Source organism: Hibiscus syriacus, unplaced genomic scaffold (assembly GCF_006381635.1).
Source record: "Hibiscus syriacus cultivar Baekdansim isolate YM2019G1 unplaced genomic scaffold, ASM638163v2 tig00116954_pilon, whole genome shotgun sequence".
In the NCBI taxonomy this organism is placed as follows: domain Eukaryota; kingdom Viridiplantae; phylum Streptophyta; class Magnoliopsida; order Malvales; family Malvaceae; genus Hibiscus; species Hibiscus syriacus.
Window position 1 is genome coordinate 1,494,141 of NW_024063483.1, and position 24,245 is coordinate 1,518,385.

Sequence of the window (24,245 nt, forward strand, 5' to 3'; positions counted from 1 at the left end):
TTCAACTATTCAATTTATCTACTTTGGTCACTAAATTTTAAAATTTCACAATTTGATCACTAACCCCGTATGGAGGATGTTACACCCAAAGTTTCAAGGAATAACCTCCTCAAACTCAAGCTTCAATCTGCATGATAATCACCTTCAAAACTTTGTGGTAATGCAAAGGTAATTATATTGTATTATTTTTTTCTTTGAGACAAAGTAATAGAGAAATGAGATATTTGATAATAGGAATTTTTATGTTTTGAATGTTGTTACACATATATTTGTATTGCTGTGCAAAACTAATGTCTACCTACAATTACATGATGATGTTGTTGCACAACTAGTACAGATACCCTACTATCTAAATCTGGGGATGAAAGGATGTCTCCCATAATACCTAGTTCTGGGAATTCACTCCATTCCGTTAAACCCTTTGTTTGGACCGAATCCACCCCGTAGTGTCTACCTATGATCATCAAGTCAAAGTCATCCACAACCGATCGAACGATTGTCGCAGTTTGTGGTCCATTGTTCGAAACTTCCCCTATATACGTTATGTTACTAAATTCATTGTTCTTAATACCTTTCAATATCTCAGCATCAAGCATTGTGTCCCAGTCGATATTGCCACGGTCTTTTTCAGAAAAGAGATGGATGACGGTTAACTTCACCCTAGGGTCACGGGCCATGCGTTTGGCTAATGTTAAACCCTCCCTATCGTCTTTGCCGCCCATGAAGAGCATGCAAATGGAGTAGAATGATGACCTCGACAATGACGGTTTTCTTCTGCGGTCAACAAGAATCCCTATAGAGCAAGGGGCTCGATCCAGGACGTTGCGATTCAGGTTCCTTATCACACTGTTTTCAGCTTCAACTGAACCTTCAATACACCATTTTATATGGAATGGAAGAAGTATGAAGGATATTTGCTTGTCGAGTACCAGATTGCAGATATCCTCATGCATGAGTTTAGGCGGAGAGATTGCTGTGTATGCATTTACTTTGACCAATCCCCAATTGTTTTGCTCATAATGATTGAAAGCAACAATGTGTTCAAAGGAACCCACCGCTCCATTTTCGTGGTGAGCTATGAAGACAGGAGAGTCACGACCGGCAAGCTGGATGAGGTGAAGTGCATAAACAAAATTAGGACTCTGTTTTGTAGGGCATGTGATTTCGAGCACATCTATCAAGGGTTGAACATGTTCAGGTCTATGGATACATGCGAGAATTGGTAGCTCGGCATTGGGTTTTAAGTGCACCAAGCTACTTTTCTGATAAGCCGCATATTTTTTGGAAACAGGGTCGTAAAGATACTTCACCAGGATTGGGATTACAGTTGCATTTGCCAGAACGAAAAGGGACAACTTACTAAAAGTTTTTTCTGAAATCATCTGGGGAAGAAATGAAAAGAAAATTAGTGCTTAATTGAAACAAAATCAAGGATTGAGATTTTAATACTGTACCTTACTGTCTCTGAAAGAGGAGAAATAGGAGAGCTCCACGACGCCTTTGCTGCTCATAATGAGAGCTAAAGCCAATGAGTCCCTCCACGTCATCATGTTCCAAAATGAAGCTACGAAACAGGATATAAACTTGGCGAGGAATGCCAAAATAGGAAAAATGATTGAAAATCCGACTGGAGACTTATTGAACACCTCGGTTAGATCAACTCTCATTGTTGATGTGGTTACGTAGACCACTAGAAAGAACCCATTGACCAAACATTCAAACTTGTCTACCAGGGCAGATCCTATGGGTGGTCCGTCGGGGACAGCAAAACCAAAGAGAAAAACCCCGAATAAAGGAGATTCATTGAGCCAATAGGTAAATACGCCACACCCTAAAGCTAACATCCAGAACCTTAAGTCCTGCAAGCCATATCGCCACCAACCGCGACACAGCCCATTTTTTTGCCAAGGTAATGAAGTAAACTACAATTAAGCTGCACAAGTCACTGATGGCTGTTGACGATAGAGCCAGTCGTCCCAGTTCTGAATTTACAATCTTGAGCTCGCTCAAAAGGCACGCGACCACCGAAAATGCTGTTAAAGATTCAACAGTTATTGCCAAAAAGCGTTCGAGTCTTAACTTGGCAGTTTCACCAGGTACTCTGTAGACCTTGTAAGCAATTAAACCAACCACAAAAGGAAAAAAACATGGACATAATGCCTATCAGTGTGGCTCTCCTTGTTGTCCTAAATGCCATCTTGACGTCCATTTTCACTCCCATCAGAAACAAAAATATGGCAAGACCAAAGATGGCTACATTATCAAGCATTTTAATACCTACTTCTTCAGTAAACACTTTGCCAAGGAACCCTCCTACTCTGTTCATTATTGCAGGCCCCAAGATCATGCCAGCCTAGTTGACACGAAAGAAATTAATCACAAAACAAGGTAGGGTTTCGCTTACTTGGCGTGCAAGTTAACCCGGCAAATATATATACAGAGCAAGGAAAGAGGTAATTAATCAACTTACAAACATTTGTGAGGCAAAGAAGGTAACTCCAAGAGGCTTGAGGATGACAAAAATGAGATGTGTGACGGCGAATATCAAGAGTATCTGTATCTCCAAAAGCGGTAAAGAATACGTGAAAACTTCCGATGGAGAAGCCAGGTTTTCCCATACGCCATAGGAATTTACCTTTAACGGGAAAGTGAGGCAAATTTCATGTGTTTTATTTCCGTGAGGAAGAGGATGTGGTGGTGCTACTGGTTCAGCCATGGACGCCGTTGCTGTTTGTAGATTTCATTATTTATCGTTTATTTATATATTTTGTGAATGCAAAGAACGAACTTCAAATTTCAAGTTAGAAAAATGTTCTTGGAGACAAAGTTGGCAAACAATTTTTGTTTCTGTTTTTGTTTTCTACCTAATACTAACTATTTACAGTTATCGCCTTCAAAATAATAAGAAGAAAATCCAATTTCTAGTTGTTTTAGCAGATTTTCGGTGGGTTTGGTTCAACTTTTTACTTGATCTATTATTTTTATCAACCCTAATTAGTTGTATATTGTAGTAAATCATTTTTAATTTTGAATTAAATGGGAGAATCAGTTAAAACATATTAAAGTTATATTTTATTTATTTTTATATCACTAATCGAATTGATTCACTCTATATAAATATATTAAATTCATTTTCTTAAGTGCATTCTCAAACCCAGATAATATACCTATTATTAACTCATATACAATTATATTTCCAAACTTAATTCATTTACACGTAACAAAAATAATGATATACATTATTTTATTTTTTTTGATTAAATAGTTTTGGCTTTTCGATTTTTTTTAGAGTAGGTTTTATCATCGATCTTAATTTTTTTAGTTATATTAACTGATTATTAATACACCTCTAATTATACATGAAAATAATATACTATATAATATAAAAGCATTTTGGTGTCTTTTTTATCCACGGATATTTTTTTTATTAATTAGATCAACAACAACAATAACAAAACCCAATTCCCATATGCAATGGGGTAAGGGGAGGTAGGGTAGTAGGCTGCCCCCAATGCCAGGTTGAGAGTAATTTCCGTGGAAGACCTCCGGCAATCAGAAAATTAAAAATATAGATAAAATGCAATGCATGTATAAATAAATATTAGATCATAATATCAAAATCGAAATGAAACGCTTCATTAAAAAGCTTCCTAGTCCTAATAAAGGAAAAGAGTGCCCTCAACTCGGTAATACAATCAAATATTCAACGACAATCCAAAGCAAAATCAATATATGACCTAGACACAAAATCAGATACAATGTAGTAAAGAATAATATAATCCAATTCAAACTTGTTTTAACTAAATGATAGATCATTCCATTATGCGATCATGGTGTATACACAAATTTCATACCTCCTTTGACACGGGACAATGGGTTGATTTCATCAACGATCTTCCACCAATGTCAAGACCTAGATAAAGAATTTTCGATCCAATGCAAAATCACCTGCGAATCTGATTCGACTGTTAGTTCAGCTTTACTCACCCATTCAGCTTCAAAAAAAGTATCCAAAATTGTTTTGACAACTATAAATTCTGAAAAATCAGCTCCAACACCCTCCACATGCTCTGAAAAGAAATGTCGGTGACTTGAAAATAAACATTATTTAATAAGTATAGATTTATGTGTACTTAATTTTGCGATTAAATATTTATAGGACTTTGACACAGTAAAGATTGATACTAAGACAGTACATGTTTAAGTTGTATCTACATTTTATTTTTATTAAGAGTAATATAAATTATTTAAAAACTTTAAACGGATAAATATTAAAGTAATATATAAATTTTGTTCTTTTATAATTATATATAAAATTAAACTAAAAAGTACACAGCAAGAGAAAGACGGAGATGGCTGTCGACCCAAAATTGTTAACCTTGGGAGTGCTACAATCGACTTATTCTATGAACGTAGCGTCAAAAGTAGGGTTTATGCATTGAGGTAATGTTTTGTTGGTGCTTATGTAGCAAGGAACAATAAAAAATGGATTCTTTTAATGTTAGAATTATAATGAGACTTCAAATGTTTAGATTTGTATCTTTTAGAGATGTTTCCTTCTGTAACTATATATAATTCAAATGATGGAACTTCTGTAACTATATATAATTCAGATGATAAAATGATGGAATTATAATGAACCTTGGTAATGTTCAGACGTTAACATTGAAGCTGATGACATATGTTTTCTTGTTAGAATATGGGAAGGAGTTCATGAGATTATGATGTTTAATGCAGCAGTTTCTGATATATAACATATGAATAAACCTCAGAAATCGATTAATAGATATATTTGTAGAAATTTGTTTGTTTTACTCATTGTTTCTTCTTCCAAAGGGGCCAGGTTTGCTTTTAGGTAATGAACTAATCCTGGTCCTTGTAAAATTGTTCATGTGAGATTGAACTCAAGACACTTCTGGTTCATCATCGGTTAATGGCATTGAGAGTGTTGCATTTGCCCAATTGCTGCCACTATTTACTATTTAGGAACATGCGAGACGTTGGTTTTCTTGGGTTTTTTTAAGTTCATATCCTTGTATACCCCAGTCTAGTTTTTCATCAGGGGAACTCCAATCTGAAAGGTTAAGAGGCACTGCACCCACTGGAGATGCTGGTTTAGAATACCCTAATAAAACGACTGTTTACGGTAGCGCGCTCGATAATACCCATGGTCTGCTTCAAACTTAAAACTGATGTTGCAGTTGTTCTAGATGATTCAACCCCAAAGTTTGGAGATGTCATTACAGAAGAGGATACTAGGTTTGTTCGGTAGCTAGCGGGGAGCAGCTAATTAATATTCGAATGCATTTGAAGTTCAGTCGGTGATTACAATTGAGGAGAAGCAGTCTCGAGTGTAATCCCTTGCAACAAAGGTTGATAGTATCAAAATATCCAAAGAGATCATCAAGATTAGTCGGCTTCACACCTCCATACCTATTTAATTCCCCTGATATTTTTATGTTTAAATCCTTACACCGAGCACTTCGAGCAGCTTTCAAGCTACTAGTAGAAGCTGCATGGTAGGAGGTATGATGCTAGACTGGTTCGACCATATCCCTCAATCGATAGAAGAGGTCTCAGGGAGAGCAAGGGTGCAGATGTTGATGTTGAAGGATTTATAACAGATGGAGAGGTAGGAGTAAGTTGGCTCATCGAACCATATTCAAGACTAGCTCCATATGATCCAGGCGAAGGAAAAGCTGAACTTGTTGAAGCATAAAAGGGACGAAGCTCCTCTTGTTTGTGAGCAAAGAAACATACCCTTCTGGTGCAATTTGTCTTATCCTTGCATAGACGGGTTCAATACTGAGCAGGATGAAACCAAGATTCAAAAATACCATGTGCATATTCATAGTTATCACCCTGCTTGCATGATTCCTTACGCAATATGAGACCTAGGACACAACTATAAAGATATTTCCTACAATCACGCCTCCTTGCATTCTCCCCCGAGTGAACAAATAAGCATTATACACAGTCATGAAAGTAAGTCCTTGAGCAAAGCTGGACCTTGAAAGTATACATCCTAAACTCATATGTCCCTTATATCATGCTTTTAATGCTGGGAAGAACGAGATCATAGGGATAATCTGTAACACCCCCAACCCGTATCCCAACCCGGATACGAGTCAGAGATATTACATTGATTTTTAAAACACAACTCATTGCAAATAATAGTAAAATACTTGAACTTATATTACGAAAAATACAATAATATACATATGGTAATATAAGTTTACCAAAATATTCAGAGCATACAGAACTTAACTCTTTAATTACATGCCAACATCCATTTTCATAATAAAATGACCTACTGATTAAGTTGCTTCTGATCTGATAGTTGCAGGAGTAATGTTGTCCAGCTGCTTAACCTCGATCGTCTACTTTATCGGATCCTACGTGTGAAACAATCACATGCTAAGTCATCGACTTAGTGAGGCAATATAATAATAATATCAATAAATATAAAGTAATTGCCAAAATGAGATGGGTTGCAGTAATAAGATGTATGTAAACAATGCAATAACCAAAACCATGTTTCTTACACATATACTTATCAAATTCACATTCATAAGTTCGCCTTAGTAAGTTCATTAGCCCATGGTACCATACAGAGAACCTAAGGTATGTGAGTATTGTGAGGTTGTGCACTATGCTGTCACCACAGCTCGTATAATTGCACCTAAGTGCCACTTAGAATTGCACCAGAGTGCCGCGTAGAATTGCACCGTAGTGCCATATAATAATGTCCATAAGGACCACATATCATTCCTTAAGAATCATATACATATGCCAAGGATCAAGTATGTGTCTCACCAGACCTCACACATGTTCCAAAGAATACATATATGCCCCGAAGGACCACATATCATTCCTTAAGAATCATATACATATGCCAAGGATCAAGTATGTGTCTCACCAGACCTCACACATGTTCCAAAGAATACATATATGTCCCGAAGGACCACATAGACCCTCTACCCTTGGCATGCCAACTATACCTATAGTTCTCATTTACATAACATGGGCTTTCACAATTTATCTAATTTGTATCACGTAGACATATTATTTTCATACCTTTATCACATAACTCATATAACTTTTCTTGCATATTCATGTCCCATAATGCATATGGTATGGATTCATGTCATATATCATAATATGAAATGATATCATGTATCAAAATATTGAATCTAGACTTATCACAAGTCTAGAACTGAATAACATACATATTCATGCTATGCATATGCACTCACCTAGATTTCTTTGTCTTTCCCTCGATTGATCCTACTTGTCGATGGTTCCGGAACTCGATTAGGCTCAATATCTACATAAGCAAAATTTTCAAGATGATTATCAGATGCCTAAGTCTTGAAATTAACCTCTAATAGCCTACCAATTTAAGGGATTGATAGTTTAGTCTCTCTTATTTCTTCTTTTTTTTTCATTATGGGGGAATCGGTTCCCCCCCTGGGGGTATCGATTCCCCTCTAGCGTTCTGAAAATTCATATTCGTTTGAGGGGGTATCGATTCCCCTTGAATGGGTATCGATTCCCCTAGCCCAGAAATCCTATTTTGAGCTCGAAATTCACTTCATTTCAGCTTAAACCTTCATATTTTACTTCCTTTAATATTCCTAACTTCCATACACATATTTAAACTCATTTCTATTCCATAATCACTTCTTTAAACCCAAAATTCCATCTTTTACATGGCATTCAAGAATCACACTAAATTTTCAAGGTGTTCTAATTCCAATTCTAACACTTCATATCCCTTAATTAACTTGATGACAAGTCAAATCTCACTTCCAATTCTTATTATGAACTCTAATCTAAGATTTCACTTTTCTACTTCATTTCTTTAATTCTTCATATACTTCTCATCTTGAGGTTTTAAAACAATTTAAACTTCCTTTAAGCTTAATTATTGCCTAATGGTCATGAATCAACCATAAATTCATCAATAAATTCACTAACAAGAGAATCTTACCTTAGCTTGGGTCTCACGTATAAAGAAGAAGAAAGAAGAAGATGACTCTGGAAGCTTGTTTTTAATTTCCTATACATCCACGTGGTTAATATAATACTAACCCCAATAATTATATTGCTATAAAAAGACCATTTTATCCTTCTAATCTTCATTCTTTACAATTCAATCCTACACAAAATAACTCAAATAAGTCATTGAACTCTTCCATCATTCTACTTAAATCACCAAATGCTGAAAATTTACAAATTAATCACTAACCCGACATGGAGGATATTACAAATCTCCCTCCCTTAAGAAAATTCGTCCTCGAATTTTCAATAAGAAAATATATGGGGATACTGATTCCTCATATCCTCCTCACGCTCCCATGTTGCTTCCTCTACTTTGTGGTTCTTCCGTAAAACTTTAACCAATGGGATAGTCTTGTTCCTCAATTGCTTAACCTCATGAGCTAAAATTTGAATCGGTTCTTCCTCATAAGTCAAATCTGGTTGTACCTCAATCTCTTCTGGGTTTACGATATGGGAGGGATCCGATCGATATCTCTGAAGCATTGAGACATGGAATACATTATGAATCTTTTCCATTTCTAGCGGTAAAGTCAATTGGTATGCTACGGGTCCCACTCTTTTTACAATCTCATATGGTCCAATAAACCGAGGACTTAACTTTCCTTTCCGACCAAACCTCAACACATTCTTCCATGGAGATACCTTTAAAAACACTTTATCCCCAACTTCAAATTCAATCTCCTTTCTTTTAAGATCAGAATAGGACTTTTGCCGATCAGAGGCCACTTTGAGGTTATGCTGAATTTCTTGAACTTTCTGTTCTACATCTTGAATTAAATCCGGACCAAGAACACTTCGATCTTTGAGTTCATACCAATTTAATGGAGTACGACATTTTCTTCCATATAATGCTTCATATGGGGCCATCTTGATACTAGACTGATAACTATTGTTGTAAGCGAACTCTGCCAGCGGTAAATACTTTTCCCATGATCCTTTGAATTCTATTACGCATGCTCTCAACATATCTTCCAATATCTGAATAGTTCTCTCTGATTGCCCATCAGTCTGAGGATGAAAAGCCGTACTAAAGTTTAAACGAGTCCCTAACGCTCCATGCAAAGATTTCCAGAATCTAGAAGTGAATCAAGGGTCTCGATCAGAGACTATGGAAACATGCACTCCATGCAATCTAATAACTTCTTTAATATACAGCTCTGCATACTTTTCCATAGAGAAATCCGTTCTAACCGAAAGAAAATGCGATGACTTAGTTAATCGATCAACAATTACCCAGATTGATTCTCTTTTGTTCGGAGTCAAGGGTAACCCCGAAACAAAATCCATCGTAACATTTTCTCATTTCCATTGAGGAATGAAAAGCGGTTGCAATAATCCTAACGGAACTTGATGCTTAGCTTTGACTTGTTGACATATCAAACACTTAGACACAAATTCGGTGATGCTTCGTTTCATCCCTGACCACCAAAATCGATCCTTCAAATCCATATACATCTTGGTTCTACTCGGGTGTATCGTTAACGGACTGCAATGAGCCTCTGTTAATATTTCTTTCTTCAAGTCGTCATTGTCGGGTATTACAATTCTTCCTTTACAATATAGATCTCCATCTGACTTAATCTCAAAGTCTTTAATCTCTTTGCTCTTTACTTGCTCAATTCTTTTCAAACACGTTTCATCTTTACTTAGTAATTCTCCTATTCGTTCTAACCATGCTGGTTTAAGGGTTAACTCTACACAAAGACCACCGTCTCCCGTTAAAGATAATCTTGCATCCATAGCTTGTAAAGCTGCAAACGTCTTTCTACTCAAAGCATATGCTACCACGTTAGCTTTTCTGGGATGATAATCAATTATCACATCATAATCTTTTAAGAACTCTACCCATCTACGTTGCCTCAAATTCAACTCTTTTTGAGTCATCAGGTACTTCAGACTCTTATGATCAGTATATAAGTAACAACGCTCCCCATAAAGATAATGACGCCAAATCCTGAGAGCGAATACTACAGCAGCCATTTCTAAATCATGAGTGGGGTAATTCTTTTCATGTGGTTTCAACTACCTCGATGCATACGCTACCACCTTCCCTTCTTGCATTAATACACACCCAACCTGTTATGAGATGCGTCACTGTATACCACAAAATTCTTGTCAGATTCCGGTTGAACCAATATCGGAGTTTCCGTCAGAATTCTCTTTAAAGCTTCAAAACTTTCTTGACATTCAAAAGTCCAAAAAAACGGTACATTCTTTCTCATCATATTTGTTAAAGGCAGCACTATCATCGAAAAATTCTTAACGAATCTTCGATAATACCCGACAAGTCCAAGGAAACTCCAAACTTCAGATACATTCTTTGGAACTTCCCAGTCCATTATAGCTTTAACCTTCTGAGGGTCTACTCTAATCCTAACTGCCGAGATCACATGCCCCAAGAAAATTACTTCGTTTATCCAAAATTCACATTTGGACAATTTCGCATAAAGATTTTTATCCCTGAGAATTTGCAAAACTAGCCTCAGATGTGCACTGTGCTCTTCAATGGACTTTGAGTAAACCAGTATGTCATCAATAATGACAACAACAAACTGGTCCAAATAGGGCTAAAAAATCCTGTTCATGAGATCCATGAAAGTAGCTGGTGCATTCGTTACTCCGAATGGCATTACGATGAATTCATAATGATTATCTCGTTCTGAAAGCCGTCTTCGGAATATCTTTCTCCTTAATCTTCAATTGATGATAACCCGAACGTAGATCGATCTTCGAAAATACCGAAGCTCCTTTTAGTTGATCAAACAAGTCATCAATGCGCGGAAGGGGATACTTGTTCTTGATGGTCACCTTATTAAGCTGTCTATAATCAATACAGAGACGCATTGATCCATCATTCTTCTTAACAAATAACACCGGAGCTCCCCAAGGTGACACACTTGGTCGAATAAATCATTTTCCTAACAACTCTTGCAATTGATTCTTTAACTCTTGTAATTCTTTCGGAGCCATCCGATAAGGTGCCATTGCAATTGGAGCGATTCCTGACATTACTTCAATTTGAAATTCTACCTCTCTATCTGGAGGTAATCCTGGCAACTCAGCCAGGAAAACTTCAGGGAATTCTTGAACTATTGGAATCTCCTCTAGCCCTTTCTCTATAGCTCTTAAATCTATCACATTTGCAAGAAATCCTTGACATCCCTGTAGCAATAGCTTCTTAGCTGACATTACTGACATTACATTTGCTAAGGGATTAAACTTTTCACTGCTCACACTTATCTTTGTTCCTCCTGGACTTTTCAGGGTTACATTTTTCAATCTGCAATTAACATCTCCATAGTAACGGAACAACCAATTCATTCCCAGAATCACTTCAAACTCGTCAAAGGGTAATTCCATCAGATTAGCAGGGAATTCAATTCCCTGAACCTTTATGGGATACCCCTTACAGACTTTATTCACCCGAGCACTATGGCCTAACGGAGTTGTTACTATAATCTCATTACTCATAGCTTCTAAGGGAATCCTCAATTCCTTTACTAACTTACTTATAATATAAGAATAATTAGAACTCGTATCAATCAGTACCAATACTAATTTATCGTACAACTGAAAAGTACCTGCTATAATATCAGGGTCATCACGGTCTTCACTTGTCTTTAAATTGTACACCCGTGCGGTTGATCGAACTTCAGGTTGAGCAGAGAATTCAGACGGGTTCTTTCCTCTGCCTCTTCCTCGTCCTCTTTGTGAGGAAGAACCAACTCTTTCAGATGGTGCAGGCTCACCAACTATCAATGGACAATCCCGGATAAAATGTTCGGCATCTCCGCATCGAAAACAAGTCCCAACAGCCATCCGACAAGCCCCAGAATGGTTTTTCCCACAGTGCTGACACTGTCTCGCTTGACTCGGAGTAGATCTCCCAGTACTAGATCCCACTGACTGCGTCTGTCTCGGTCTTGCCTGACTTGCTCCCCTAGCAGACGATGCAACTGATTCTGATCTAGCTTATGATTGAAATCCCGAGTCTCTTCCCCTTTTTGATGGTACTGAGCTAGAAGAAGCACCCATTCTCTTTGATGTCTGAACTCTAAAATCCCTGAATCTCTCATTCTGAGCTCTTTCAAGAGCCTTGGCACGATTGATCACTTCTTGGAACGAGGACAAATTCAATACTATCAGCATCTCTTTCAATCTAGGGCGTAAACCCTCCACAAACCATTCACAAGCCTCTTTTTTAGTAGGCACAAGCTCGGATGCAAACCTACTCAACTTGTTAAACTCACATTCATACTCATATACAGAGCGGTTCATCTGTTTCAAATTCAAAAACTCCTGCTTCATTTGTCGAATAAATTGATCTCCAATGTACTTGTTTTTAAATTCATATAAGAATAAAGACCAAGTCAATTGGTCACTGGGCATCCTCATGGTGACGTTCGTCCACCATATTCTCGCCTGACCCCTCAACAACGAGACAGCTCCATCTAACTTCTCCACTTCAGAACATTGGAGACCATTCACCATGATTTTTAAATCATTTAACCAAAGATCTGCCGCAACCGGACCTTCTTCGGTTTCTCCCTTAAATTCGGGAGCTCCTAAACCTCTAAACTCTTTTGCTACATTCATCCTTTGAGTTGGTGGAGCAGGAGGTTGAAGACGCGTTAGAATAGCGTCTAACGTTCTGAAGAACATATCTTGATATTGCACAGGCCCTCATTGAGATGCCTGTTCTTCACCTTGCCTGGCCAGGGCAGGTGAATTACTGCTTTCAGCAGGCCTACCTTCTCCCGCTTCACTTCAGGAGCTATAATGTTCGGACATCTAATAAGAATAAACACATTGTTCTATTAGCAAAACAACATACTCATACTATACCAGATCAGAAGTTCTCACTATTTGTTGGCATGTATTTCATTTAAAGACTCTATAGACTCTGGTTTATGCCTAGAATCGGCTAAACCATAGCTCTGATACCATTAAATGTAACACCTCCAACCCGTATCCCAACCCGGATACGAGTCAGAGATATTACATTGACTTTTAAAACACAACTCATTGCAAATAATAGTAAAATACTTGAACTTATATTACGAAAAATACAATAATATACATATGGTAATATAAGTTTACCAAAATATTCAGAGCATACACAACTTAACTCTTTAATTACATGCCAACATCCATTTTCATAACAAAATGACCTACTGATTAAGTTGCTTCTGATCTGATAGTTGCAGGAGTAATGTTATCCAGCTGCTTAACCTCGATCGTCTACTTTATCGGATCCTACGTGTGAAACACTCACACGCTAAGTCATCGACTTAGTGAGGCAATATAATAATAATATCAATAAATATAAAGTAATTGCCAAAATAAGATGGGTTGTAGTAATAAGATGTATGTAAACAATGCAATAACCAAAACCATGTTTCTTACACATATACTTATCAAATTCACATTCATAAGTTCGCCTTAGTAAGTTCATTAGCCCATAGTACCATACAGAGAACCTAAGGTATGTGAGTATTGTCAGGTTGTGCACTATACTGTCACCACAGCTCGTATAATTGCACCTAAGTACCACTTAGAATTGTATCGTGCCGCGTAGAATTGCACCGTAGTGCCATATAATAATGTCCATAAGGACCACATATCATTCTTTAAGAATCATATACATATGCCAATGATCAAGTATGTGTCTCACCAGACCTCACACATGTTCCAAAGAATACATATATGTCCCGAAGGACCACATATCATTCCTTAAGAATCATATACATACGCCAAGGATCAAGTATGTGTCTCACCAGACCTCACACATGTTCCAAAGAATACATATATGTCCCGAAGGACCACATAGACCCTCTACCCTTGGCATGCCAACTATACCTATAGTTCTCATTTACATAACATGGGCTTTCACAATTTATCTAATTTGTATCACGTAGATATATTATTTTCATACCTTTATCACATAACTCATATAACTTTTCTTGCATATTCATGTCCCATAATGCATATGGTATGGATTCATGTCATATATCATAATATGAAATGATATCATGTATCAAAATATTGAATCTAGACTTATCACAAGTCTAGAACTGAATAACATAGATATTCATGCTATGCATATGCACTCACCTAGATTTCTTTGTCTTTCCCTCGATTGATCCTACTTGTCGATGGTTCCGGAACTCGATTAGGCTCAATATCTACATAAGCAAAATTTTCAAGATGATTATCAGATGCCTAAGTCTTGAAATTAACCTCTAATAGCCTACCAATTTAAGGGATTGATAGTTTAGTCTCTCTTCTTTCTTTCTTTTTCATTATGGGGGAATCGGTTCCCCCCTTGGGGTATCGATTCCCCTCTAGCGTTCTGGAAATTCATATTCATTTAAGGGGGTATCGATTCCCCTTGAATGGGTATCGATTCCCCTGGCCCAGAAATCCTATTTTGAGCTCGAAATTCACTTCATTTCAGCTTAAACCTTTATATTTTACTTCCTTTAATATTCCTAACTTCCATACACATATTTAAACTCATTTCTATTCCATAATCACTTCTTTAAACCCAAAATTCCATCATTTACATGGCATTCAAGAATCACACTAAATTTTCAAGGTGTTCTAATTCCAATTCTAACACTTCATATCCCTTAATTAACTTGATGACAAGTCAAATCTCACTTCCAATTCTAATCATGAACTCTAATCTAAGATTTCACTATTCTACTTCATTTCTTTAATTCTTCATATACTTCTCATCTTGAGGTTTTAAAACAATTTAAACTTCCTTTAAGCTTAACTATTGCCTAATGGTCATGAATCAACCATAAATTCATCAAGAAATTCACTAACAAGAGAATCTTACCTTAGCTTGGGTCTCACGTATGAAGAAGAAGGAAGAAGAAGATGACTCTGGAAGCTTGTTTTTAATTTCCTATACATCCACGTGGTTAATATAATACTAACCCCAATAATTATATTGCTATAAAAAGACCATTTTATCCTTCTAATCTTCCTTATTTATAATTCAATCCTACACAAAATAACTCAAATAAGTCATTGAACTCTTCCATCATTCTACTTAAATCACCAAATGCTGAAACTTTACAAATTAATCACTAACCCGGCATGGAGGATGTTACATAGTCTTTCTTCTCATTTTCATCTTTTGAATCTTGTTGCTATGAGTCTTTCATCTCATTCCATACTCGAACAGACAAATTTTCTCTTTCACCAATACTACCACCTCATTTCAACAAATTTTGTAATATATTCCTCCTGAAATTAAAATCCGAGTTACAATAAACTGGAGCAATCAAATCATCATGTCAGTATCCATTAGCTGTTAGACGGAGGGTGAAGGATTACGAAAGAATAGAGAAGGAAAGCTTGAATTCATTACAAAGCAATGAGATTGTTTTATACACAGTTCAGCAGCTCATAACTGCTCTTAACAAGCAAACTGATCTTTAGCAAACTAACAGCTCCTTAACTACCATTTAACAGCTTATGCCAACGTGGCATGGCATACATCACACGCCTCTTAATTTTGCTAATATTCTCCATGCTTTTTCCTTCCTTCAGAGTGTACGAACGCATATTCTTAAACAAAACTCTTCAAATGATGTCCTGGCCAATGGCTTGGTGAATCCATCAGCAATTTGATACATGGCTGGAACGTAACTGACATTCAACTGTAATACAACAACTTTCTCACGCACAAAATGGACATCTAGATCAATGTGTTTGGATTGGTGTGATATAATGGATTCGCACTCATGGCCACCGCACTGGTGTTGTCACACCAGATAATAGGTTTAAGGTTCTGTGGAATACCTAAATCTGTCAAGAGAGCTTGAATCCATGTTATATCTGCTGTCGTATCTGCCACGCTCTTGTATTCGGCCTCCATTATGGACCGAGAGACCTTTCATTGCTTCTTTGAGCACCAAGTGACAAGGCACTTACGAAGGAAGACCCCATAACCTGTGATGAACTGTCTGTCATCGATGCTGGCCCCCAATAAACATTCGTAAACGCAACTATGTCTGATGCACAGGTAGCTGGAGTAAATAGAATTCCAAGGTTAAGCGTAGAAGCTAAATAACGCAATATTCTTTTTACTATAACAAAATGAGATTCACGTGGTGGTTGCATGTGTTGAGCAACTTGGCCAACACTAAATGAGATATCTGGTCTTGTATGACAAACATACAAGAGTGAACCAACTATACTTCTGTACTCACTGGCATTCTGGATCAGCTGTCCTTCTTCATAAGAGAGTTTGGGAGACACCACCATTGGTGTTGCACAGTTTGCTGCTTTCAACATCCCAGTTTTCTCCAATAATTCCACAATGTATTTCATTTGGCTTAGCATGATAGCGTTATTCATATATTTGACTTCAATGCCAAGAAAAAAACTCAAATCCCTGAGATCCTTAAATGAAAATCGAGTCTGAAGAACAGAAACAAAATTTTGTATAGCAGTGGAAGCTGGACCAGTAACAACTATATCATCGACATATACAAGAACATAGATGTAGCCTTCATCACTATGCTTTGTAAAAAAGGATGAGTCTACTCGAGACATTGCAAATCCCATCTGCACCAGATTTTCCTTTAACTTGACATGTCAGTTGCGAGGAGCTTGTCGAAGGCCATAGAGTGTTTTTTTTAGCTTGCATACCAAAGGTTTACCAAGATCATCAAGTTTCTCAAATCTAGGAGGTTGTTGCATGTACACCTCCTCACTTAAATCTCCATCGAGAAAAGCATTGTTGATGTCTACATGTCGAAGCTCTCACCCATTCGACACCGCTATAGACAATATGATGTTGAATGTTGCAAATCGCACCACAAGACTGAAAGTGTCCTTGAAGTCATAGCCTGGGACTTGTGAGAACCCTTTGGCAACTAGCCGTGCTTTGTACCTGTTTACTGATCCATAAGAGTTGTGTTTAATCCGAAAAAGCCATTTGCACCCAATAGTCACTCTATCTTTGGGGAGACTGACTAGTGTCCAAGTGTCATTATTAATCAACGCATTGTATTCATCGTGGACTGCTGCAGCCCATTGTGGAGACTGAAGAGCATCACTAATTATTGTAGGGGTATCATCATCCAGTGTAGATGAAAATACTTTAGGCTTGAAGATCCCACATCGACTATGTGTCATCATGTGATGAACACGGGTTTGAGTTAAGTTGTTAACAGCCTCAGGACTGGGTGGGGCATCAGTATCGGGCTCAGGAACATTGTCTTGCATTCCATCATTTGGTATGTTACTAACTTCAGTACCCATATCGACAGTATCACCAGTAACGCTCTCAGAGGAATGTTGTGGGAAACTAGCTGAACTATGCTAAATTTCATTATTAACCATCTCGACTTCATTATGGATTTCTGCATTACCAACTTCTTCATGCACGGTGGTGGTATTTGGTAACTCGACTTCATAATGTACTTCTGCATCACCATCTTCTTCATATACGACGGTGGTATTTAGTAAGTGATTGGTAATTGCTGGCAGAGGGTTTTAGTTGTTGCAACAATTTAAAGTGGCTAAGAGTTGGAGCTGGTATTGACTACAGACTTCGCCGAGGTGCAACTTTCTTTCCCTGCAAATGAAAAAATAGACTCATTAAATGTAACATGGCGAGAAATTTAAACTCGTCCATCGGGTGGCAAGCATTGGAACCCTTTGTGTTGAGGGCTAACTCCCAAGTACGTGCATTCTTGAGACCTGAAGGCCAGTTTATGTCTTTGAAACATACGCAGATGAGGGAAGCATTGGCAACCAAAAACCTTCATCGTGGAATATTCAGGTTTTCTTTCAAACATTTTCTCAAATGGTAACACACCTCGTAGCACCTTGGTAGGTAGACGATTAATTAAACACACCGCAGAAACCACTGCATACGACCAATACTTAATAGGTAATGATGATTGGGCTAATGAAACTAAGGCAGGTTCAACAATGTGATGGTGTTTTCTCTCCACCATACCGTTCTGTTAAGAGGTGTGAGGGCAAATTAGTCTGTGAACAATCCCATCACGAGCTAGCAGGGATGAAATGCTTCTGAATTGACCACCCCAGTCTGTTTGTAATGTTTTGATCGAGCTGCCAAATTGATTGGCTACTAGTTTCTGAAATAATTGAAACGATGTATATGTTTCATCCTTGTGTTTCAACAAATAGACCCAAGTATGGCGAGTAAAATCATCGACAAATGAGATGTAAAATCTAAAGCCATTGGAAGATACATGTGGTGACCCCCATAAATTTGAGTACACAAGTTCAAATGAAGAAGAAACCACTGAATTTGATTCATTGAAAGATAATTTATGACTTTTGCCCAAATAACAAGCAACACATTCTCTATTTACATTAGACTTGACTTTAAATCCTAGTTCAACAGCTAAATTTGCTAAAGTCTCATCAGCTGGATGACCGAGACATTGATTCCAAAGTTCATCCAATGAAGTCGATCCAACGTAGATAGTTTTTTGTGCAATATGGACTGCTAAGGGTTTATTATTCATATCGAAAAGGTATAGGCCATCACTTTCTTTACCTTGAAGTAACAACTTCCCAGTGGTTTCAACACGAATGCATCATCGATTAGTATGAAACTCAATAAAAACGTCATTGTCCCTAGCAAGCTTGGAAACCGATAGCAAATTCTTGGTTATTTGTGGAACATGCAATAAGTCATGCAAAACAAGTACTATTGAATTGGTATTTACACGAGCATCACCAATTGAAACAACATCAAGAGGCATACCATTCCCAATTAAAAGTATACATGGACCACGATACTCAGAAGCATTTAGCAGTGTATTGGCATATGAGGTAACGTGATGTGTGGCTCCCGTATCGACCACCCAACGTTCAGATTGTATGGAGGTTGTATGAGCTTGTGGTTGATCACCTGCTGAAGAACCACTCTTATGTTTGACACAACACTCACAACCATCATTAGTACAAGGAATTGTAAAGTTTCCAGAAGAGGAATTGGTTTTATATTCTGGTTGAAACTGCCCTTGATTACCATAAGTAACACACGAGAAATCCTTATCATACCTATGTCATCAACGATCGACCAGGTGTCCAACTTTCCCACACAGTTGGTACTGAATCCTAGATCTGCCACGACCTCTTCCACCAGCTCGATTATTAAAGTAATGGCCAGACCTCTGGTCATAATTGTTGGCCATCAGTGAAGTATTTCGTGCATCGCCCTATGCAACAATTGCACTCATAGGTAGGGAATCAAGCTGATCATCAAAACTTGCTAGTTGCGTTTCTGCATCAATTAACATTGTAGAGATGCTATCTAACGACAAGGTTTCCCTCATGGATGTGATGATCGCCATGAAGGGTTTGTATTCTCGAGGAAGCCCTTTGAGAATACTCGCAATCTGCTCAACTTGTGGGACAGAACTGCCACAAGACACCAAAGCATCACATACCTCCTTCACCCGAGTGAGGTACGTTCTCATGCTGTCACTACCTTTCTTCAGCGATTGGAGTTTATAATGGAGACTCGTGACTGTTGTCGTTGATCGATTGGCAAAGAAGTGGAGTACCGTATTCCAAACAGTTGATGTCGTTTCAGTACCTACGAATAGGGGAAGAAGATGGAGACTGATTTTGGACAACAACCACGATGTGAGGGCATTATCTTGAGCCATAAATTCTTCATACTCATCATTGACACGAACCGTGCCATCGTCATCAACCAGAGTTTCTGGTGGAGTTACTATCGCACCTGTAAGTAACCTCTTCAAGCGATGACTTCTAATGGTAAGCAGAATCTGCAGCTTCCACAGAAGAAAATTCATCTCGTCGAGTACCACGTTTACTTTCTTGTGAGTAAACGCCTTCGAGTTCGCTGTAAACTCCATCAAGAATTACAGCGGAAATCAATCATAGAGCCCCAAGATCAATGGTGATTGATACCATGTTAGAATGAGGGTGAAGTATTATGAAAGAATAGAGAATGAACACTTGAATTGATTACAAAGCAATGAGATTGTTTTATACACAGTTCAACAGCTCATAATTGCTCTTAACAAGCTAACTGATTCTTATCAAACTAACAGTTCCTTAACAAACAAACAGTTCCTTAACTACCATTTAACAGCTCCTTAACTACCATTTAACAGCTTATGCCAACGTGGCATGGCATGCAACACACGCCTCTTAATTATGCTAATAAGCACCAACAACTTTTTCACCCCCTTCCACTATACATGTACCATCCTCCTTAACAAATCTCTATACATAACAACTCCAGTGCTCGTTGTTGCAAAGAATAATTTATTTTTATTCTAAAATATAAGTAAATTTTATTTAAATTAAAAATAATATATATATATATATATATTAAAAAATCTCAATAACTATTATTAGAAGATGAATTAATCACCTTTTCTTATATTATTATCTCTTCACACTCGTATTATAAATTTGGTCAATTTTTATACAAAATCCATGTTCTATGAATTGTTGACTTTATTATTCCATCATTTATAATCTCTTAATTCTCGGAATATGAGTTTTCGTTCTTGAATTCAATTTTTCATTGCTCCCCTTCAAAACTTTGATATGTCATTTTTTTTGAATTAAGGGTCATTTTGCTCCTAAAATAAACTCAAATTAATAATTTAGTCCATACTTTTTAATTGCATTAATTTCACCATTAAATTAGTTTAATTGTATTAATCTCGTCTTTTGAACAACGTTAATCATTATAATGTTTATATGATAGTTAACATGTTGATGTGACAGTTCACTAATGTTAACAAGATGATAAAATATTACAGTAGAGTCTAAATGCACCAAAAATGTATAGTATAAGGACTTTCTAAAGAATTTGACCTATAAATGTAATACTTTAAACTTTACATGTACGTGATGGAATGTGTATAAATATGTACTTTTTAACTCAAGAGGTGGAATACATTAAATCGAAGCTCTAACAGCTAAACAAACAGTACGTGAGGAGGCTCACACAAACGCATGCATGAATGGAAACAAAAGAGCGGGAAAATTCTAGGAAACTGCGTGAAATCAAATGGGTACCTCTCGACTCTTTCAACAATGGCAGAAAAAGATATTATTTTAGTGCTTCACTGTCCCCTATATAATCACCATGCATAAAGAAACCAAAAACATTCCCCACTTTGCTTTATTATTAATAATTATTTCTCTTTAAACAAAATAACACCTGCTTTTTCCATTTGCTTTTGATTCTTCTTCTTCATATTATTATTATTATTATTTGCATCAATGGAATCTGCAGGTGAGCTTTCTTACATGGAAAGTGGAGAGTCTAATAAAGATTTGATGGACAAAGAAACATGTAATGACAACAGTGGAGTTATTAGGACAGCACAAAACAGGTCGAATTCGTTTATGCGTAAGAAATCCGACCCGATGTTGGTTTCAACGATCCGGTTTCGGATGCTCAGGCAGTTCTTGGCAAATCTGCAAGAAGTGATTTTAGGGACAAAGCTTGCTGTTCTCTTCCCTGCCGTCCCTTTAGCCATTGCTGCTGATTATTATAAGTTTGGAAGAGTAAGTTTAGCATTTTGTAAATTTAATTTGCATTATTTCTTGTTATTCAATATCAATTTTTAATTTACCTCTTCTGGGTTTTTTTCTTTTTAATGCTTATAGCCATGGATATTTGCTTTGAGTTTGCTTGGACTTACACCCCTTGCTGAGCGTGTCAGCTTCCTCACTGAGTAAGTTCTATTAGTATTTCTTTTGGTCAAATCCTAAAAAAGTCCTTAAACTATTGTTTTTAGCGGGTTTAGTTCTTCTATCATGATTTAATCATTTACAATCCCTCAGTTTTTGAATATTTATCTTTAGTCCTAAGGTCAATTTTTTACATTTACTGCCATCAAACTTTTTACAAACCTCCCATTTTCTTTTAGATTAATTAGTTAATATACAAATTAACCCTTAAACTATGCATTTATTATCGGATTGTATCTAAAGAAAAAAAATCAAAATCACCACGTGTATTTCTGTTAGCAAATTATCTCAATAAACTAATATAGAAATACTAAATCACCACATGTAAGGCTAAATATTCTAAAAGCAATTGTGGCATAATTGGCATTTGACTCACTAAATAGTGCCTTTTATTTAACAGTATCGAGTCATAAATAAAATGTAAGTACCCGATTTAAAACTATTTTGCACCAAATTGTAAAACATTATATTGTTGGGGGTCAATTTAAATATTAACAATCTTTTCATGCACGTATGTTGTCTAGTTTTATGAGGTGATTTCTGACGAAGGTTTCTTTCTATAAATTCAGACAAATCGCATACTATACAGGTCCAACAGGTATTATGTTTCCAAGATAAGCCTTTTGTATAACTGAACTTGTTTATGATATTGAGAGAATTGATAACAATTAAAAGGATTTTAATGAACGGAGTGAAAATATCTGTAGTTGGAGGGCTGCTGAATGCAACTTGTGGAAACGCAACAGAGCTGATCATAGCATTATTTGCACTTTACCAAAACAAAATCCATGTCCTCAAGTACTCGCTCTTGGGTTCCGTTCTCTCAAATCTTCTCCTTGTTCTTGGCACTTCTCTCCTCTGTGGTGGCTTAGCTAATCTCAAGAAAGAGCAAAGATATGATAGAGTAAGCTATTTCCATTTCTATATAAGTTTGAGAAATTAAATTGTTAATGCTTTGGGATTATGTATATAATGTGCAGAAACAAGCTGATGTGAACTCTGGTTTGCTGCTTCTGGGACTGCTATGCCATATGCTGCCATTGATGTTCAGATACGCAGCACGGCCTAGTGGGATTTCGATTGCCGAATCTACACTGGAGTTATCGAGAGCGAGTAGCGTGGTTATGCTCGTGGCTTATATCGGATATATCATCTTCCAGCTTAAAACTCATAGACAGATTTTCGACGCTCAAGGGGATGGTGAGGATGAAGATGAGGAAAAACCAGTGATAGGGTTTTGGAGTGGATTTAGCTGGTTGGTTGGTATGACACTCATTATAGCTTTGCTATCTGAGTATGTAGTGGGAACAGTGGAGGTACATGATATTATATATAGATAGATATAGATTATCGATATATATAGATACAGTGATGGATCTGTGTTGATGGATGATATTCAGGCTGCATCAGATACTTGGGGAATTTCCATTAGCTTTATCAGCATGATTTTGATACCTATTGTGGGGAATGCGGCTGAACATGCTGGAGCTATCATTTTCGCTTTCAAGAATAAATTGGTAAACTAAACCCAAAACCCACTTATTTTACGTTAATTTTTTTATCTCTGTGTGTGTAACTCTATTGTGTGCTTTGGAACCTGTTTCAGGACATATCTCTGGGTGTTGCTCTGGGTTCTGCAACTCAAATCTCTATGTTTGCTGTAAGATTCAAACAAGCTCAAGAACATCTTTAATTTCAAGATCGATGTTGTCATCTTCAATTCAACAACTTCAATCTCCATGATATGTGTTTCAGGTTCCTTTGTGTGTTGTAACTGGGTGGATTATGAAAGTTCCAATGGACCTTGATTTCAGTCTCCTTGAAACTGGTTGTCTTGCTTTAACAATACTCGTTGTGGCCTTTACCCTACAGGTTTATTTTCCTTGGTTTTCTTTCTTAACAAATTATTAAAATCACAGTGTTGATATTTTCATCCTTTTTTTTCCAGGATGGAACTTCACATTACATGAAAGGAGCAGTTCTTTGCCTTTGTTACATAGTCATTTCTGCGTGCTTTTTTGTCCATAAAATTCCAGTTCCATTGGGTATGCAAAACTCAAACTTCCCATGCATCGATCCCTTTAGTCTTATTTTCCCCCTTCTCATTAGTGAACACTCGTTAATGGCAAATCTTGCTTGTTATATAGATCAAAGTAATGCCAACTTGGAATACAACTCGGCCTAGCCAAGTCTTGAGGATGTCGAAGTTGCGTTCATCCTTCTTCTTCAACCCTTGAAAAATAGTTCACACTGGAAATCGGAACACTGAGAAAGATAAGAGTGTTGCAGACATGAAAAGTTGAAGCCAATCTTGAGTATATGTTTATGGAGTATAGAACTAAAATAAAAATGTATTTTTAATTATTTATTATTTATATTCTAGTCGGGCCACGGGTAAAGTCTAAACCCAAGCCAATCTGATTGGGTCG

At 37.0% G+C, this 24,245-nt stretch overlaps 2 protein-coding genes across 2 annotated transcripts; one reads left to right on the forward strand and one right to left on the reverse strand.

Moving 5' to 3' along the window:
* Window positions 1-287: 287 nt before the first annotated feature.
* LOC120189378 (cation/H(+) antiporter 12-like) lies at window positions 288-2,716 on the reverse strand. Its single transcript, XM_039192673.1, has 5 exons — window positions 2,471-2,716; window positions 2,195-2,353; window positions 1,824-2,109; window positions 1,455-1,741; window positions 288-1,382 (listed from the first exon to the last, which is right to left on the reverse strand). The coding sequence occupies exons 1-5, from the start codon at window positions 2,714-2,716 to the stop codon at window positions 288-290; spliced, it is 2,073 nt and encodes a 690-aa protein (XP_039048604.1).
* Window positions 2,717-21,170: 18,454 nt separating this feature from the next.
* On the forward strand, window positions 21,171-24,068 carry LOC120189209 (vacuolar cation/proton exchanger 3-like). Its single transcript, XM_039192525.1, has 10 exons — window positions 21,171-21,630; window positions 21,733-21,800; window positions 22,386-22,414; window positions 22,524-22,720; window positions 22,797-23,132; window positions 23,217-23,333; window positions 23,423-23,476; window positions 23,572-23,688; window positions 23,765-23,861; window positions 23,964-24,068. The coding sequence occupies exons 1-10, from the start codon at window positions 21,343-21,345 to the stop codon at window positions 23,999-24,001; spliced, it is 1,341 nt and encodes a 446-aa protein (XP_039048456.1). The 5' UTR covers window positions 21,171-21,342; the 3' UTR covers window positions 24,002-24,068.
* The last annotated feature ends 177 nt before the right edge of the window (window positions 24,069-24,245 follow it).

Coding starts and splice junctions, on each gene's coding strand:
- LOC120189378 (XM_039192673.1), bottom strand. CDS start 2,716: ATGGCTGAACCAGTAGCACCACCACATCCTCTTCCTCACGGAAATAAA. Junction 2,110..2,194: donor TGAAAATGGACGTCAAGATG/GCATTTAGGACA, acceptor ATTGCTTACAAG/GTCTACAGAGTACCTGGTGA. Junction 1,383..1,454: donor CCTCTTTCAGAGACAGTAAG/GTACAGTATTAA, acceptor TTTCTTCCCCAG/ATGATTTCAGAAAAAACTTT.
- LOC120189209 (XM_039192525.1), top strand. CDS start 21,343: ATGGAATCTGCAGGTGAGCTTTCTTACATGGAAAGTGGAGAGTCTAAT. Junction 22,721..22,796: donor AAGAGCAAAGATATGATAGA/GTAAGCTATTTC, acceptor TATAATGTGCAG/AAACAAGCTGATGTGAACTC. Junction 23,862..23,963: donor TAAAATTCCAGTTCCATTGG/GTATGCAAAACT, acceptor CTTGTTATATAG/ATCAAAGTAATGCCAACTTG.